Raw genomic sequence first — 16,724 nt, 5'->3', positions numbered from 1 at the left:
GGCTCAAATGAGGTCACGTCTGCGAAAGGGCTGTGTGAGCTTGGGAAAGGTCATACAAACACCAGGCACTATCACCACCTGCCGCTTCTCCAGGCCAGAGATGCCAATGACGGGCAGAGCCAGAGAGTGGTGCCAGGCCGAGCAGGATGTGTTTGTGTTGCAGGAAGAGGGGGTGGGGTTCTGGGCACTCTCGCGCTTGCCTGCCAGTGTGAATACACATTCCAGAGCCAAACGGAAATTCTATGTGTATTATCCATTGTCCTGTGTTATCTGGCCCGCTGCTTCCCTCTGGTGCCGCAGAAAGCAGAGAGCTGATAAGGCAGCATTTTTCACAGCTGACCCAGAAGCAACCCCCCCTCCCCACGGTGGGTGGGAGGCCTGCCACTGGGCAACTGAGAAACAAAGGATGGATTTTCAATCCGTTTAGCTTCACAAGGGCCATTGCTGATTCAAGGTCCCTTCCCTGAAAGCCAGCATCCCACCCCGCGGCCCATGACTCGTTCTGGATTATGGAGTCCTGAGGCCAGAGAGCCCCAAGCCCCAGGGTTGTGGCAACCCTCGGAAGGGACCCCTTCCACACAAGCAGGGCAGCACGGCATCCTTCCAAGCCCCAGAAGGGCTGACATTTGTTTTGAGGGGTGACCTGTCACTTCTGTCGTGTTTCGGACAGGAGGAGGTCACAGCAGCATCCAGTCACATCTGGGAGCCAGCTGAGGCCGGGACAGCACGAACTTCTCAGCCTGTTTTGCAGGATTCTCCACCCAGTGGTGGTTGCTGGAGTGGAAGGGGCAGCCTGCTTCCTTTTTAGTATTATTTCAGCTCCAGAAAAGAAAAGGCCACATTCTCATTTAATAACAGGTCTGGTAGCTGAAGAATTTCTTCCTCCTGCTGCACTGCACCATTAATCCCAATGGACTTGTTCTGGGTAGAGAAGAAAAGGACTAGCCACATGCCCTGTGCTGCCCTCATTGGCCCTCTGTGGGCTCTCAGATCCTCAGGGGCCTTTCCAAGCACAGCCTTGAGTCACCTGTGAAGTGTGCCCTGTGGTAGTCTCTCCAACAGGAACGTGGCCTGATGCCAGAACTGAAGAGATGGGGAGCTATCAGCTCCTGCTCCAAGACAGGGACTTACATTCTCTGCCAGCCTGTGCCCATCCCTGCAACAGCTGGGACTCCTGGCTGAGCTCCTCTGGCCCAGACTCCTGCCTCTGGGCATGAGTAACAAAGGGAGGCTTTGGGAGGCCCAGGCATTTAGACAGCAAAATAGCAGCCAGGCTTCATGGCTGGTAGAGCCAGGTCTCCGGCACGTCTGCAGGGTCCCTGATTCCTCCTTTCCATCATGGAGCCTGAGGCTCCTATGTGACTAGAAGGAGCCCAGGCCCCCAGCTGTCCCCCTCCCCCACTGCCATGTAGTGTGAGAAATAAACTTATGTGAATTTGCTAAGTGTTTAAGAATGTTTGTTACTACAGCATATCTTAGCCTATCCTGACTGATACACCCTTATGTAGTAAGAGAGGATGTCTTTTCTTCCTGCCGTTGTTGAGACCAGCACAGAGGGTCAAGTCAGGGCCACCCTGTCTTAGAATCCTTTCAAGGGGACCAGAAAAGACTCAGGATGTGTGTGAAGGGTTCTGAAAACAAAAGGAAGGGAAAATGGGTTTTCTTCAATTCCAAGAGGGACAAACTTAATAGATGAAGCAACAGTCAGCTAGGCCCTTTCCCTCCTCCTCTTACTCCTGACTCCCTGGCTTGTTGGGAGCCCTAAACTCCAGCACTATTAACATGAAGCACAGCTGCATGGTTGGTGGAGTGTGAGGAGATGGGGGCTTGCTGATGGCTCCCCAAGGAGAAGGTTCTGGCCCCACTGACAGAAAACACAGGTGGGTAGAGGTGCTCCCTGAGTCAGAACAATGCTATCTGGACTGCCATTTCGGGCTGGGGAAGGCATGGTGGCCATGCCAGTGGAGGTGAGTAGGGTCCACTGCATCTTGTCTCGGTCGGTCGGGCCTCCTCCTATGGATGGCACAGCTCTACATCCGTTACTGTGGAAGTCGATGGGCTGGTATTGATCTGGGAAGGGTGCTTTCTACATATTCTGGCCAGTGCTGCTGACTGGTGTGGGACTCGTTCTAACCTGGCAAGCAGCTCTTCAGTCACTACCACCTGGGCACAAGCCACTGAGCAGTGGCTGTGTGTCCTCAGATAGGTTGGCTCACCTCTCTGTGCTTCCTTTTTTATCCACTAATATAACACGGATCAGGACATTGTCTGCCTTGAAATCCTCCCACGGGGGTCTCCTTAATCCCACCTTGGATTTGCTGTTGGAAGGTGAACATCGCCCCGAGTCATACTGAGCAGAGGAAGCAAGACAGGGGAACAGGCTCTGGAGCTGCTTGGGTTCGAGTTCACTGCCCTCCTTCCTGCTGCCTGGGGCTTGGTTTCCCACACAGCTGTCTGGGAAGCAGGAAACTGAACCAGGTCAGTAGGCCAGCAGCAGCACCCTTACCGGCCCGCCCAGCTTCTGGGGGCCACCCGCCCCTCAGCCACAGCCCAACTCACCTTCATGAGGTCCCGATGATGTTCCAGCACACTGCAGGTTGTCTGCCAGGTGTCCTGATAGCACTCCCACGGGTCCACCCTGACATGACCAGAAACAGGTTTCCCTGGGTTTCCATTCTCAACACTTTTTCTTTAGTAGTTCCTTCCAGAGACTGTATAGCTCAGGGCACTTAGCAAACCTGCTCACACCGTGTACTTAGATCCCAAATCAGAACAAACGTGGGCTTGAAACACCTTTCTACCCCCCAGCTGCCCCCTCTATAAAACCAGAGGAGTATGGGGCTTTGGGAAAGTTACGTTGTCTTTGGGTTCTCACTTTCCCCACCTGTAAAATAACTACGGTAACTCTCTTGTGGGGTTATTGGAAGGGCCCAATGAGTTTTATATATAGAGTCTCTTGTGCTTGCCCACGAGATGGAAATTCTCCTCTGGGCCTTCTAGGATTGTGATCAGGATTAAAAGCCAGGCCCTTGTTGAGTGGTGGCTGCAGATATCTGACTTGGGGAATCGGCCCCTGTCTGCCTCCCTGTGCGGGTGGGGGGCCTTGTGGGCATGGAGGGGGAGGGTGTACCAGTCAGACTGAGAGGCACAGACCCGCGTGCTGGTCCACCCCTCCTGTACACGCAGATGTGAAATGAGCAGGGATCCAGCCCCAGACTGATGCAGCACTCGGGCTTAATTGCCAACTTAATGAACTGCTAAATTGGGATATTTCTCAAACATCTCCTAAGCAGTTGAGCATTCCCTGCCCACCTCCCACCATGCACACGCACCTAAGCTTCCCAGGGGTAAGATCTCCCTAACCAAAAACCCCTGAGAGTCAGCCTGTGTGTCAGGCTCCCTGTACCCCTAACCACCACCTCCCCTGAGACAGGCAGACACCATACTGGCCAAGTCCTGGGGCTCAGCCCTTTTCTCTAGAGCTACCTGAGCCTTGCTAGTGATCTCAGTTCTTAGAATTCTGCCTTCTCCCAATTGCCTAGAGCAGTGCAGGTGGGAAGTGCTGGGTGAACATTCGATGAATGAATGAAGCAATTATTTCAGGATCTTCTAATAACATCCAATCAGGATAGACCTCCTGTCCAGTATTTCCCCCCTGGACCCCGCTTTCCCCAGAAGATCGGGAGCCAGAATGTGTAAAGGCCTCGCTTCTATCCCTGACTTGACCACAGATGTGTTGTACATGCTCAAACCCCTCGACTTCTCCGGGCATGTCTCTCATCAGAGAGAAGGCAGCTGTCTCTCGACCCAACCTACATCTTCAGGGGATGAGATAGTCTGTAAAGGGCAAGCGTTTCTTACACAAGTCACTGCACACAAATGGTGAGGATCACTATTTAATTTTCACTTCGCTGCTCTCCTTCCCGCCCAGCCCGTCTCTTCCGTCTCATTCTGAGGTCAGCTTTTCTTCGTTTCCCTCCTTTCATGGAAACCTCTAGGTGCTGCTTATTTTTTCCAGGGGGAGATATTACGGTACAAATGGTGCGCCATTATTTTTTTTAAACGCCATTTTCTCATGCAAATGATAACCGTAGGAACTTTGGGGAGCGTAATTAGCATAACTAGTGGAGGAGGCTCGCTTTAATTACAAGGCAAGCCGTGCAGATAATGGTGTCTGCCATCTCAGTGAGGACTGTGCCCAGAGTATGAGGGAAAGGCCCTGAGTGCTCGCTCGCAGTGCCTCTGTGCCACGGTCAGCCTGGAGCCCTAGGGAGCCAGAGTCCTGGAAGGGGAAATAGCCAGGGCCAGGGAATATTCCCTTAAAAGGTAGAGTTCGCAGGAAGCAACTGGGGAGGAAAGTGGAGAGGCCTTTCGGATTTCCTGGCCAGGCCTCACCCTAAATCCAATGATGCTTCAGGAATACTGGATCCAAAAGTCCCGGGGCAGAATCAACACTGAAGCTTCCCTCTTCAGTTCGGTGGGCGTTATGGCTTGGTTAAAAGATAGAGCTCTCAGTTGGGCCACCTCTGAAGGTCAGTATAATTATTCCCTCCACAGTGGCTAACGTCTGGGCTGGCCTCCCCACCCCTGTGGGATCCAAATGGCTGAGAGGACGCCTCCTCCTCCTGCACTCACCCCCAGTGAGGCCCAGGGCCACCCACCTGATCCACACACACCAGGCCAGCCCTACCTGATCCAGTCGGAATTCTGGACGGCCAGCTGACACATGATGAGACGGTGTCGGCTTGACACAAGGCCCTGGGGAGCAACAGAGCAATCACCAGGAGGCTGGCTCCACTCCCCACAGCCGCCCTTGAGACGCCATCCCTAGCCGCCCGGTTATTCAAGGGCAGCCATTTGTCAGTGGTGACAGGGAAGGAGGGTGTGGCCGCCCTGCAAGTCCATCTGCCACAGAGACACACAGGGAGGGGCGGAGGGAAAAGAAAAGGAATGGAGGGCGTGGGAGTACATCACTCCCGACAGGGTCAGTAGGTGGACCTCTCCGATGAAGTGGCCAACTTGTGCCCGGCACAGGGACGAGACTTAACCAGGCAAACGTTGCCTTGTCTCTGGGCTCAAGCAGGCTGGTTGGGCGACCTCCCCAGAGGTGTGAGGTGTATCTGGGGAAGGAGGGGGATGGAAATCCCGGGAGGACCCCTAGATTTTCCCGGACATGAGGCAAGGAGGGAGCGACAAGGAAAGGAATTTTAAACCAGAGCGTAAGAGGCAGAGATAGGTCTTTTCCTCCTAAAATCCGGGAAAGACTTGCCCAGCCCATCACCAGCTGCCAGGGTGGCTTCCATGCCAAGTCACTCTTGGCCCCCAGCGGGTGGGCCCGCTCTGCTGCTAATGAGTGCCGATGGGGCCTGGAGCTGCGCGCAGCCGCGGTCACGGGCAGCTGTTCCTGCCAGCTGCCGCCCGGCCCCCACCCGCCCAGGTCTGACTGTGGTTCAGAGACGGGAGCAGGACGCCAGCTCTCGGGCATCTTGTGTTTCCGGGGAGTGAAGTGGAGATGGCAGCAGGGGCAGCCAGAGGAGCCATCAGGTTAGAGAGGGTGAAGGAGGAACCCACCTGTTTTCCATAGGAGTCGTGGACAGGAGAGACGATCCCACCGATCACAATAAACCTTCCAGTTTTGTGCAGATAATCCCTGGCTCTTTCTAATTAAGAGAAGAAAACCACACGTTATAAAGAGGAAAGGTGTGGATTAAAGGTGATCATTGAAATCAATACATTTCCTCTCTGTAGGGTTTATGTCCTGACAGCTTTCTTGCCATTTAAATGGAAAGTGACAATTTTTGAAGTTATGGTGGTGATTCAAAAAGGTTACGGAGCGAGATTCTGGCCCCCAAAGCAAAAGGCTTTACAATAGGGGATTCGTCCAATTGTAAAGGTCCTCTGCTTGACGAGTGGGTAGCTTAGAGGGATTTAGAACAATCACCTCACTGAGAGCCACTCCAGGGACAGATGGGAATTTACACCTGTGATCACAGAAATTCTAAAATGGACGAGTGACTTAAAAGGAGGAAGGAGAAGCAGTAACTGCCACCACCTTCTTATAATATGAAAGGTGGGCTGATGGCCTTCTCTCAGAAGAGAAAAACCACCAAAACAAACTTAAAAGCCCTCCTACATAATTAGGGAGAATTAACAGGAAAGCCATCATTATAGTTGATTGAGAAAACTTCAGACACAGAAAAGCTTTTTTTCCTTTGCAAGGAGTTCGTGATGCTGCTTTTTCAAATTTACCAGACAAGCCCAATTTCATTTCCATGAGAAAATCTAGAAAACGAGGAAGGGCATGAAAATTTTGGTTCTGACTTCCAAAGGGGTTCAGCGTGCAAACCCAACAGGGCCCAGCTTGTACTCCTGAGGAAATGTGGCCAGGACGATTAAGGGGGTTCTTGAGTGGCGAGGCTGGCTGTGTAGTTCACAAGCAAGTTTCCAGGATTTCCTTGTTGGCTCTCTTACAACTCAAAAATAATTCTCATCACATTTGCCTTTTTTTCTTTCAATGTGAAATCTCTTAGTTTTGTAAAAAAAAAAAAAAAATTAATGGACTTTATTCTTTAGCAAAGCTTTGAATTTAAAGAATAATTGAGCAGATAGTATGCAGAGTTCTATATACTCAGCCCGCACCTTCTTTCTTATCTTGCCCCGACACGGTTTTCCCCTATTATTAATATCTTGCATGAGTGTGGTACATTTGTTACTCTTGATGAGTCCATACTGATGCATTATGATTAATTAACTATGTGCCATAGTTCCCATGAAGAGACACTCTGTGTTGTAGAGTCTTTGGGTTTTGACAAACGCATAATGACATGTATTCACCATTGCAGTTGCATAAAGAATAGCTTCCCTACGCTCAAAGTCCACAGTGCTCCACACCTATTCATACCTCTCCCCCCACCCCGCCCCCCACAGCCACTGGTAACCACTGATCTTTTTATCACTTCTCTAGTTCTGCCTTTTCCAAAACACCAAGCAGATCATACAGAAGGTAGCCTCTTCAGACTGGTTTCTTTCACTTGACAGTATGCTTTTAAGTTTCCTCCATGTAGTTTTGTGGCTTGATATCTCATTTTTTCTTCATTGCTGAATGATATTCCATTGTCTGGATGTATTACAATTTGTTTATCCATTTGTACCATGTGTTGATCCATTCACCAAGTGAAGGACATCTTGGTTGTTTCCAGTTTTCACTGATTATGAAAAAAACAGATGTAATATTCATGTGCAGGTTTTTGCAATGGACATGGTTTTCAATTCGATTGGGTAAGTATCTAGGAGTGCAATGGCTGGATCTTATGGTAAGAGTATTTATTATTCTCCAAAGGTTCACAATAATGGAGAAACAGAAGGCTATCCTGATGGATCCAATGAGAGGCAAAGTGGGTGAGTTCTATAGCTGTGGCTTTCAATGTTATTGCTGTAGTACTCCCACAGTAAGAAATACACTTCATATCCTGACATAGTACATACCCATGTATATGTATAATTAACTGAAACAAATATATTACAATACCCTTAACTACAGCAATGCACACTGACATTTTCCATGTATTCTATTCCAGCAATCATAAATTTAAATAAAAAGCTGATCAAAACCTATTATTGTGTGGCAACCTATAGTTTGAACAACTCTGTGCTGATGTTGAGATGTTAAGGGCAGGGGGAAAAGGGACAGGAGAGATTAAGTTTGCCTTTCCAAAGCACTCTAGCCAAATGGTTCAGTCTTACCCATTATTTTGGTCTATAGGAGGCCTGGTAGGGGTAAGGGTGAGGGTGAGGGAGGAGTACTATTGACCAAGCAAGTTGGAATCAAACTTCAGGGGGCCCCGAAAGCCAGGCCAAGGACTACAACTTTTATGCCAGTGATTGCTATCTGGTCAACAATATTCCTTGGACCACTTACACTGGAATCATTAGGAGGAGGTTATTAAAATATAGACTCCTGAGTCTTAGTCCAGAGTTACTGAATCAAAATCTCTGGGGTTAGGACTTAAGAGTCTACATTTTCCATTAGTGTCCCTGGGTGATTCTTCTGTTCTCTGAAATTTGAGAACCATAGGCATACATAGACAACAACCATAAAGTTGAAAGGTATAGACAACAGAGAATCGTGGAAGGCTATTAAACAGGGAAGTGACATGCTCTGAGTTGGAAGAAAATTCACTCGCAGAAGGGAGAGTGAAGGTGGTGAAAAATCCTATCTTAAACAAGATAGTCATTCCTAGTGGGAAATATGGGGTCAGGTCATGAGGATGGAGGAGGGAGATGACCCATCAAAACTTCCCAGGGAATGTCCAGGGACCGCGAAAGTAGGATTTCCTTCTCTCTTCAGACATTTTTGTTTGCTTTGCTTCTGAGACTTTGCAGAGGGATGTGTCAATGTATGTGTCATCAGTCTCGTAGCCTGCACCTTTATGATTGTGCTAATAGTACTAGGTTTTATACCCAGCAATTCATTAGTTGCCTGATTATCCCCTAACTTGAATGTAATGTCAAGCAAGAAAGAGCTGGCACCCAGCTAAACACAAGTGGCCAGGAACAGATATGATTATTCTCTTTCCTTGTTTCTCAAAGAGATTCCAAATGCCTGAAGAGTCTGCCTAGTGACATCTAACTCAGGAAGTGTGGTTTTGTGGAAACAATACTGAACTTGGAATCAGAAGATGTCTAGATCTTGGGTAAGTCACTTCATTTCTCCGAGCCTTAAGCTTCCATATCTGTAAAATGCCTTCTTTGCAAGGTTGCTACGAAAATCAAATCAAAGTCTCAAAATAAAGGTGCATAACCCCCACATAGTTTTACTGGAGAATTCTATTAAACATTTAAAGAAGAGTTTAAAACAAAGCTACAGATGGATCTACTATAAAACATGCTAACTGTAGTTGAAAACTAAAATGGTTTTAACTCCCAATTTTAACGTGTATGTGTTTGTGTGTTAGCCACACCACGAAGCAATTCTCAGACGCTAGCAGGTATCCTACGGCCCAACTCAATTCTGACACTATCTACTTAGAGATAGTATCTGTCCCCATAGGTTAAGGGTTCAGCCCTGCAAGACTGACTGCCTCCTCCCCTTCAGATGCCAAATTGCAAGGCCAGATTGTCACCTATACTTCTGACCACCTGGCTATAAATCAGGGGTTCCCACCGTCACCTCCTTGGGTTTGATTAATTTGCTACAGCAGCTCACAGAACTCAGGAAGCTCATTTACTCACTCAATTTATTACAAAGGATATTAAAGAATACAAATCAACAGCCAGATGAAGAGATACACCGGGCAGGGTCCCAAACAAAGGAGCCTCTGCCTTTGTGGAATTTGGGGTCTCATGGTGTTTAGGATCCAGCATAAAGGTAAATGGAAGCATTCTGGTTCCCCAAACTAGAAGTTCTCCTAATGCCCTCCTTTTGGGGATTTTATGGAGGCTTCATCATATGGGCATAATTGATTAACTCAGTAGCCATTGATGATTGAGTCAGCCTCAAGCCAAGTCACCTCCCCAGAAATCAGGGGGTGAGACTGAAAGTCCCAACCCTCTATTTATAGCTGGTTTCCCTGGCCAGGAGCCTCCATCCTTAGGTGTTTCCAAAAGTCGCTTCATTAACATAAACCTAGTTGTGGTGGAGAGGGGTTTGCTATGAATAACAAGACACCCATTTCACGTTTATGGTTCTGAAGCATTTTCAGGAACTGAGAAAAAAAGACCAAATATTATAAAAAAAATATGCTCTTCTTGCTCTCATTTCAAAGGCTTTGAGAGCTGTGGACCAGGAACTGTGGATGACAACCAGATAGCTGCTTTTTATAATTCACAACACCACAATGACATTGTATTGTATAATTGAAATTTGCTAAGAGAGTAGAACTAAAATGTTCTCACACACAAAAAAAGTATGTGAAGTGATGGATGTGTTAATAAACTAGATGTGTAGAGTCCTTTCACAATGTCTGTGTCTATCAAATCACCACAATGTATGCTTTAAGTATCTTAAATTTTATATGCCAATTATACCTCAGTAAAGCTGAAATTTTAAAAATGAAACAAGTCTAGAGTCCCTTGCAGAAAATAGACAAAAGAGGAACACTTTCCAATTTATTTCATGAAGCCAGGATTACCCTGATACCAATGCCAGGCAAAGAGAGTACAAAATATGCAAAAATCATTAGCAAAATATTAGCAAATAGAATCCAGCTATACATAGAAAGAATAATACACGATCGCCAATTGGCATGTATTTCAGGCATGATGTTTCAATATCTGAAAAATCATTTAATGTGATTCCCCAAATTAACAATATAAAGAAGAAAATTCACATGATTGTATCAATTGATGTAGAAAAAGCTGACAAAATTCAAAATTCATTCATGATAAAAACTCAGAATATGAGGAATAGAAAGGAACTTCCTCAACATAAGAAACATCCTTAAAAACCTATAGCAAATGTCATACTTAGTGGCAAAAGATAGAATGCTTTCTCCCTAAAATCAGGAACAAGGCAGGGACATCTGCTGTCACCACTGCTGTTCAATATAGTACTTGAAGGCAAGAAAAAGAAAAGTCATCGAGATCAAAAAGAAAAAAAAAACCAACTATCTCTATTCACATATGGCATAAAAGTCTACTTAGAAATCCCAAGAAATCTACAAGGGAATTCTTAGAGTTAATAAATGAGTTCAGTAAGATCATAAGACACAAGATCAACAAAAGAAAGTTAATTGTATTTTTGTATGCTAGCAACAAACATGTGGAAACTGAAATTAAGAACACAAGACCACTTATAAAAGACCACTAAATAGACCACTAAAAAAAAAAAAAGAAATACTTAAATATAAATATAATAAAGCATATACAGAACTTACATGCTAAAAACTAAAACCTGCTGATTAAAAAAAATCAAGGAAGATCTAAATAAATGTAGAAACACACCATGTTTGTGGATTAGAAGACATAACATAGCAAGATATTAGTTATCTCCAAACCAATATGTAAATGAAATACACTTCCTATCAACATTCCAGCAAGATTCTTTTGTGTAAATACAGGCAAAATAATTCTAAAATGTACATGGAAAGGGAAAGGAACTAGAATAGTTAAAACTTGAAAAAAAATGAGAAAGTAGGGAAATCAATCTATCCAAATTTTAAGTCTTTTTATATAGCTATAGTAATCAAGACTGTGAGGTATTGGCAGAGAGGCTGACACATAAATCAATGAAACAGAACACAGTCTAGAAATAGCTCCACATACGTATGGCCAACTGCATTTTGATGAAGGTGTAAAAATAATTCAATAAAGGAAGGATAGTCTTTTCAATAAATGATGCAGAAACAACTGGACAGCCAAAGACAAAAATAAACAACAACAACAAAAAACCCCTAAGTCAACCTAAATCTCTTACCCTATAGAAAAATTAACTCAGAATGGATCATAGATTTAAATTACGTACAACAGAAACTTAAATGAAAATGTGGGAGAAAAATCTTTGGGCATGGGGCTTGGTGAAGACAGACATGATGCTGAAAACACGACGCATAAAAGAAATAACCCAATAAATTGGACTTTCACAAAATTAAAAACTTTTGCTCTGTCAAAGACCCTGTTAAGAGAAGGAAAACCAAGTTACAGACTGGGAGGATCCACATATTTGAGGATTCATGTCTAGGATATAAAAAGGACTCTTAGAGCGCAATAGTTAAAAAACAAAAAAACTAACAATCCAACTAGAAAATGGGCAAAAATGTGAAGAGACATTTCACCAAATCAGACATGTGGATGAGAAATAAGTCTATGAAATGATGTTCGATAGTACTAAGCATCAGAGAAATGTAAATTAAGACCACGAGGAGATATTGCCAATTCACCAGTCAGAATGGCTAAAAGAGAAAATAATGACAATACCAACTGCTGACAAGGGCATGGAGAAACTGGATTTCTCCTACATTGCAGTGGAAATGGAAAATGGCAAAAAGCTACTCTGAGAAACAGTTTGGCAATTTCTTAAAAAAAAAAAAAAAACAACTAAATATGCTCAATCATATAACCCAGGAATTATACTCTTGGATGTTTTTCCAAGAGAAATAAAAACATGTCTATGTAAAAACCTGCACATGGTTATTCATACTGGCCTTATCTATAATAACCAAATACAGTAAATAGATAAAATGTCCTGCAATGGGTAAATTGTTAGACAAACAGTGGTATATGCATAGCGTGGAATATTACTTGGCAATTAAAAGGAAAAAAACTAGCAACAATTAGGATGGATCTCTAGGTCATCGTGCTATGTGGGGAAAAAAGCCAATCTCAAAAGGTCGAATACTATATGATTCCATTTACATAACCGTCTCAGAAATTATACAGATTAGTGATGGCCAAGTGTTAGGGACAGGGGTGGGGGCAGAGAATGGAGGCGGTGTGACTAGAAAGCTGTAGCTCCAGGGAGATCTTCGTGGTAAGGGACTAGTTCTATATCTTAATTGTGTTGGTTACATGAATGTACACGTGTGATAAGATGACATATAACTATAGATACACTTTATACCAATATCAATTTCCTCACCTCCATATTGTACTATAGACACATAAAATGTAACCAATAGAGGTCGAGAGCATGGGGGAACACTCTGTACTATCTTTGCAACTTCCTATGAAACTGTATTTCAAAATAAAATTTTTTTGTTAAGTTTACAGTAAACTATGGAACATGGCACAATTGTAAGGTGGTAGTGTGCAAATCTAGGCAAATGACAAGCAAACTCGTGGGGCTGGGTGCTTCTAAAACTTTTCTCTCTTCAGCCTTTTCCATTTTTGTTGCTGTCTGGATTCCAAGATTTGGGGTTGTTATGGCTTCCGAGGTATTGTCCAAAACAGTGTTTCTCAAACTTTGATGTGCATGTGAATCCTCTTGAGGGATCTTGTTAGAATGTCGATTCTGATTCCAATGGTCTGGGTGGGGCCTGGGATCAGGACCAGGATTAGGGTGAGGGGGAAAGGGCAGGATCACTCAAGTGCAGGGTCAGATCCTGTCTTCATTTAAAATTACTTTATTTTGTTCACCATAGATATTTTGCAATAATTTTGATTTTTTAAAATGTTATTTATCTCCATTACTGAGTTTTTGAATACCCCCCTTAATTTTTGCACTGGAGGGAGCTCTCCCCTTTGGCCTCACACTACTCCCAGCCCTGCCCCAGAGTCAGCATTTCCAGCAAACTCCTGAAGGGACCACTGCTGCTGGCCTATAGACTATATTTTGCATAGAGAGGGACTACAGACAGGTGCGGCAGCCCCTGCAACATTAGGGTCCCCGCAAAAGAAGTACTCCTCCCGCCCCAACTCCACCACCACCTCCACTTTGTGTGATAAGGGCATTTCTGGACATTGGCAGGTAGTTTCCTGGCAAAGCTGTAGCTAGGGCCTGGAATTTAATTTCATGCCAAGCTTCCCGAGATGTGGTCTATTTTTGTCCCTCAGCTCTGCCCCAGAGGCAGAGCCAAATCCCTCTAACATTTTACACTCAGGTCCAACCCATCCTCCATTTGGTCTACCCTCCTTTCTCCTGTATTCACAGAGGAGGCGCCCATGCCATGGGGTGGCCTTGTTTTTTCCTGCCCTCAGCACCATGAGGATCCACTATTGTCTCACAACTCATTCCAGGCCACTTTAAACCAGGTAAATCTCCCCTCCTGACAGCCTGTGCTGTACCTACCAGCCACGGACAGACACAACACAGATGATTTGTCCATTAATAATAATTCATGAGACAGACATGTCTCGTCTGCCTCCTGGCTACACAGTGAAACCAGCTGATGGGTGTAATCTATTCTCCTCTTCCAGAGAGTTAGTGGAGGAAACACTGTGGTCAGGGCATCGATACTAACTCCATTTTTCCTTTTCAGCTGCAATTAGAAATGACCCTTTCTGAGTTGTATTCACAGCTGGAACTGCCTGAATTTTTCTTATTTGTGAGTTTCACAATCGTGATCTGGATTTGTACACATTCTAAAATTTAGAGTTTTTTTTATTTAAATATTAGAATGTTTATTGGATCATAAGGGAAGAAACAAAGTAGGGTTCTTCCTGCTCAGGGGTTGGAAATTGTTCTTCTTTTAAAGGAACCATCCCTGTGGCCTAGCAAACTGAACCTTGGACATTCCTTAACAAAGATTTAGTGAGCATTTCTCATGTTCAAGGCTCTGTGCCAGGTGCTGTGGGAGACATAGAGAAGTAAAAGACATAGTCTCTACTTCCAAGGATCTTTGGTTTTTGATGCAGGGACACAATATGCTCTGCTTAGATAATGGATATAAACCTGAACAACAGCAACATTAAAATGCTATAGGATTTCATGGGAGGAAGTGATCCAATGGGATCAGGTGGCCTGGGAAACTTTCCTGGAACAGATGAGACTTGGGCTGGGTCCTGACAGTAGCGAAGAGGAAGGCGTACTAACTGTGTCTTTTTATTTTTCTGTTTTCTGACGCTTGGACACCTGGAGCCTTGCTGGCCCTCAAGGGGACACCACTCCCAGGGTTAGCTAAATCCTAAAGACAGTAAACAATGCACCCGAGAGCACACCTTTCAAATGCAAACTAACCAATTCAGAGCCCATACCCACAAACACACCCTCTGTGTGGCTCTCTTGCAGGCCACCCCTCCCCCGCCCCATCCACCTGCCCTAATCACCCCAGGACCAGGTACCAAACTAATAGAGACAACTTCTACATCACAGAACCACTGGAAGTATTCATACTGGCTAACTGTAAACCTCATTACCCTGCCTCCCCACTTCCTTCCTGCGGAAACCACAATAAAGGCTCTGGCCTGTGTTTCCCTGGCTCCCTCAATCTCCTGACTGGTGCCTCCCCTGTGTGGCCCTTCTGCAGCAAGACATGCCCTCTACTCTTGGGATCTGTGAGTGTCACTATCTTTTCAGTGGCGATGGTCCCCTGATCTGTTGGCTTCGCCACACCCAAACAACAGTAAAACCTAGATTTTTAAAGCAGAACAAAGAAACTCATTCCAGGGGGAAAAGGTGGCATGAGCAAATGGACTGAATCAGGAATGGAGTCTCCAGGTCCTACAGAAGGCTCTAGAGCTTGGCTTTCTTTGCCTGAAAAGCAATGATACTGTTTTCATGCCTCATCACTAAGGGGGTCTTGCCCTCCCCAACGTGACCTGGAGCACCCTCCTGGATCTCCTTCTACTCCCAGACCCTCCAGTCCCAATGTGTTTGGGAAGCAGAGAGCTGGGTGATCAACGTTCCCCTGGGTGGGCGAACCGATGGATCATACCAGGTCCTATCTCTCTGAGATGTCTAACCTAAGCCGTAAGACAGTATTCAAGTGAGCGAACCACTTGAATCTGAAAGAAGTACAAAAGGGAGCATTGTGTCTGACATTGACCCATGAGTGGGACCATGGAAGCCCACCGGGCCATTCCTTGGTCACTGCTAGCTGAGTGGGCTGCAGGCCCCCTGTAATAAGTGCAGGCTAGTTATGGACCCAGTCTCCATGGGGAGCAATTGGCTTAGCTCTTCCTGGAGCTGGCCAGCCCTGCTCCCCAGCCAGCCATGTACCAATGCTCCCATCACATCTCAGTGGAACTGGCGGAGAAGATGTACATTCACCAGAACAATGGCCCCTCCTCTCCTCACCGGGTACTCTTAACTGTAAGAGAAGCAGTGAAATAGAAAGTCTCTTGAGGTTATGAGAGCACAGTTTTTTCTTCACCTGCTTACTCCTATCTCTCTGACTCAGGAAGGCTACATTTCCCAAGGCGATGATGACGGGGTCCCCAGGTTTGGGGTGTTCTTCCGCCCAGTCTCTGTGGCCAATGGCTGACCAGAAGAAGAGGTGGGCTGGGCATGGATGCCTGTGGGGGTCCATCTGAGGCCCTTGAACGGACCCATGTTCAGGGCAGCCCTGCACCCCCTGACCAGCGACCCTGGACACAGAATCCAGTTCTCTTAACCGTCTGTCTGCTCCCACCATCTGCCCCCATCCCCAGTGCATGCACCTCAGGCTGCCTTAATTGACCGGGGAGGGTAATGCTTCCCGGAACTCCTTGCACACCTGGATTTCCTCTGGTGCCTGGATTTTCATCCACGTGTCTGGCTTTTGCAGCCTCTTCTATGTGCAAGGATGAACCAGCTGTCGGGGAGTAGCACAGAGCAGCATGGTTCCCTTCTCATGACTGCTCATCTTACTTGCTCCACTACCTCTGGCTTGGGAGAATTCATGTCCCTTCATCTTCACAGCTAGGAAATGATTTATGACCCTCACTTCCACGAATGCCACTTCTGACACACCAAGCCGGGGTGAACCTCTCATGTGTCCTGGCTTCTAGGTGCCCACCCTGAAGTCTGGCCTCTCCATTTGAATCCTGTCCACTGGAAAAGCTCCCCAGATCCCTGCCTCCACTCTTTCCAAACCATACTTCTTGGAATTCGCCCATTATTGGGAATGATTTTTTTTCTATTTATTTCGTCAGAAATAGAAAGCTAAATATATATGTAAAAATATGGCGTGAACTGGTTTTCCCTTCAGTGAGACTCATAAACACATGGGAGAATTATTTTAAAAACCCACAGACTGTAATACTAAATATAACTGGGTGGGTGGCTGGGTGGGGGTGGGGTAGAGAAGGGAAAGGCGGGGGAAGGAATAAAGACAGAAGAGCACACATGATGTGAAAATCCCACTGTAGTT

General features: G+C 45.8%; 1 protein-coding gene across 3 annotated transcripts in view; it reads right to left on the bottom strand.

Annotated features, from left to right (window-relative positions):
• NMNAT2 (nicotinamide nucleotide adenylyltransferase 2) overlaps positions 1-16,724 on the bottom strand; it is a 164,420-nt gene that overhangs the window by 28,696 nt on the left and 119,000 nt on the right. For all 3 annotated transcript variants that reach the window (XM_045049379.1, XM_045049380.1, XM_011290996.4), the window contains 3 exons: positions 5,572-5,660; positions 4,691-4,758; positions 2,560-2,638 (listed from right to left, as the gene is read on the bottom strand). In XM_045049379.1, the coding sequence (XP_044905314.1) occupies positions 2,560-2,638; positions 4,691-4,758; positions 5,572-5,660 (236 nt within the window). The remainder of the gene's footprint in view (positions 1-2,559; positions 2,639-4,690; positions 4,759-5,571; positions 5,661-16,724) is intronic.

This window comes from Felis catus, chromosome F1 (assembly GCF_018350175.1).
Source record: "Felis catus isolate Fca126 chromosome F1, F.catus_Fca126_mat1.0, whole genome shotgun sequence".
NCBI classification, from domain to species: Eukaryota; Metazoa; Chordata; class Mammalia; order Carnivora; family Felidae; genus Felis; species Felis catus.
The sequence above is the reverse complement of the archived record's forward strand: the minus strand, read 5'-3'. Positions and strand labels throughout refer to the sequence as shown.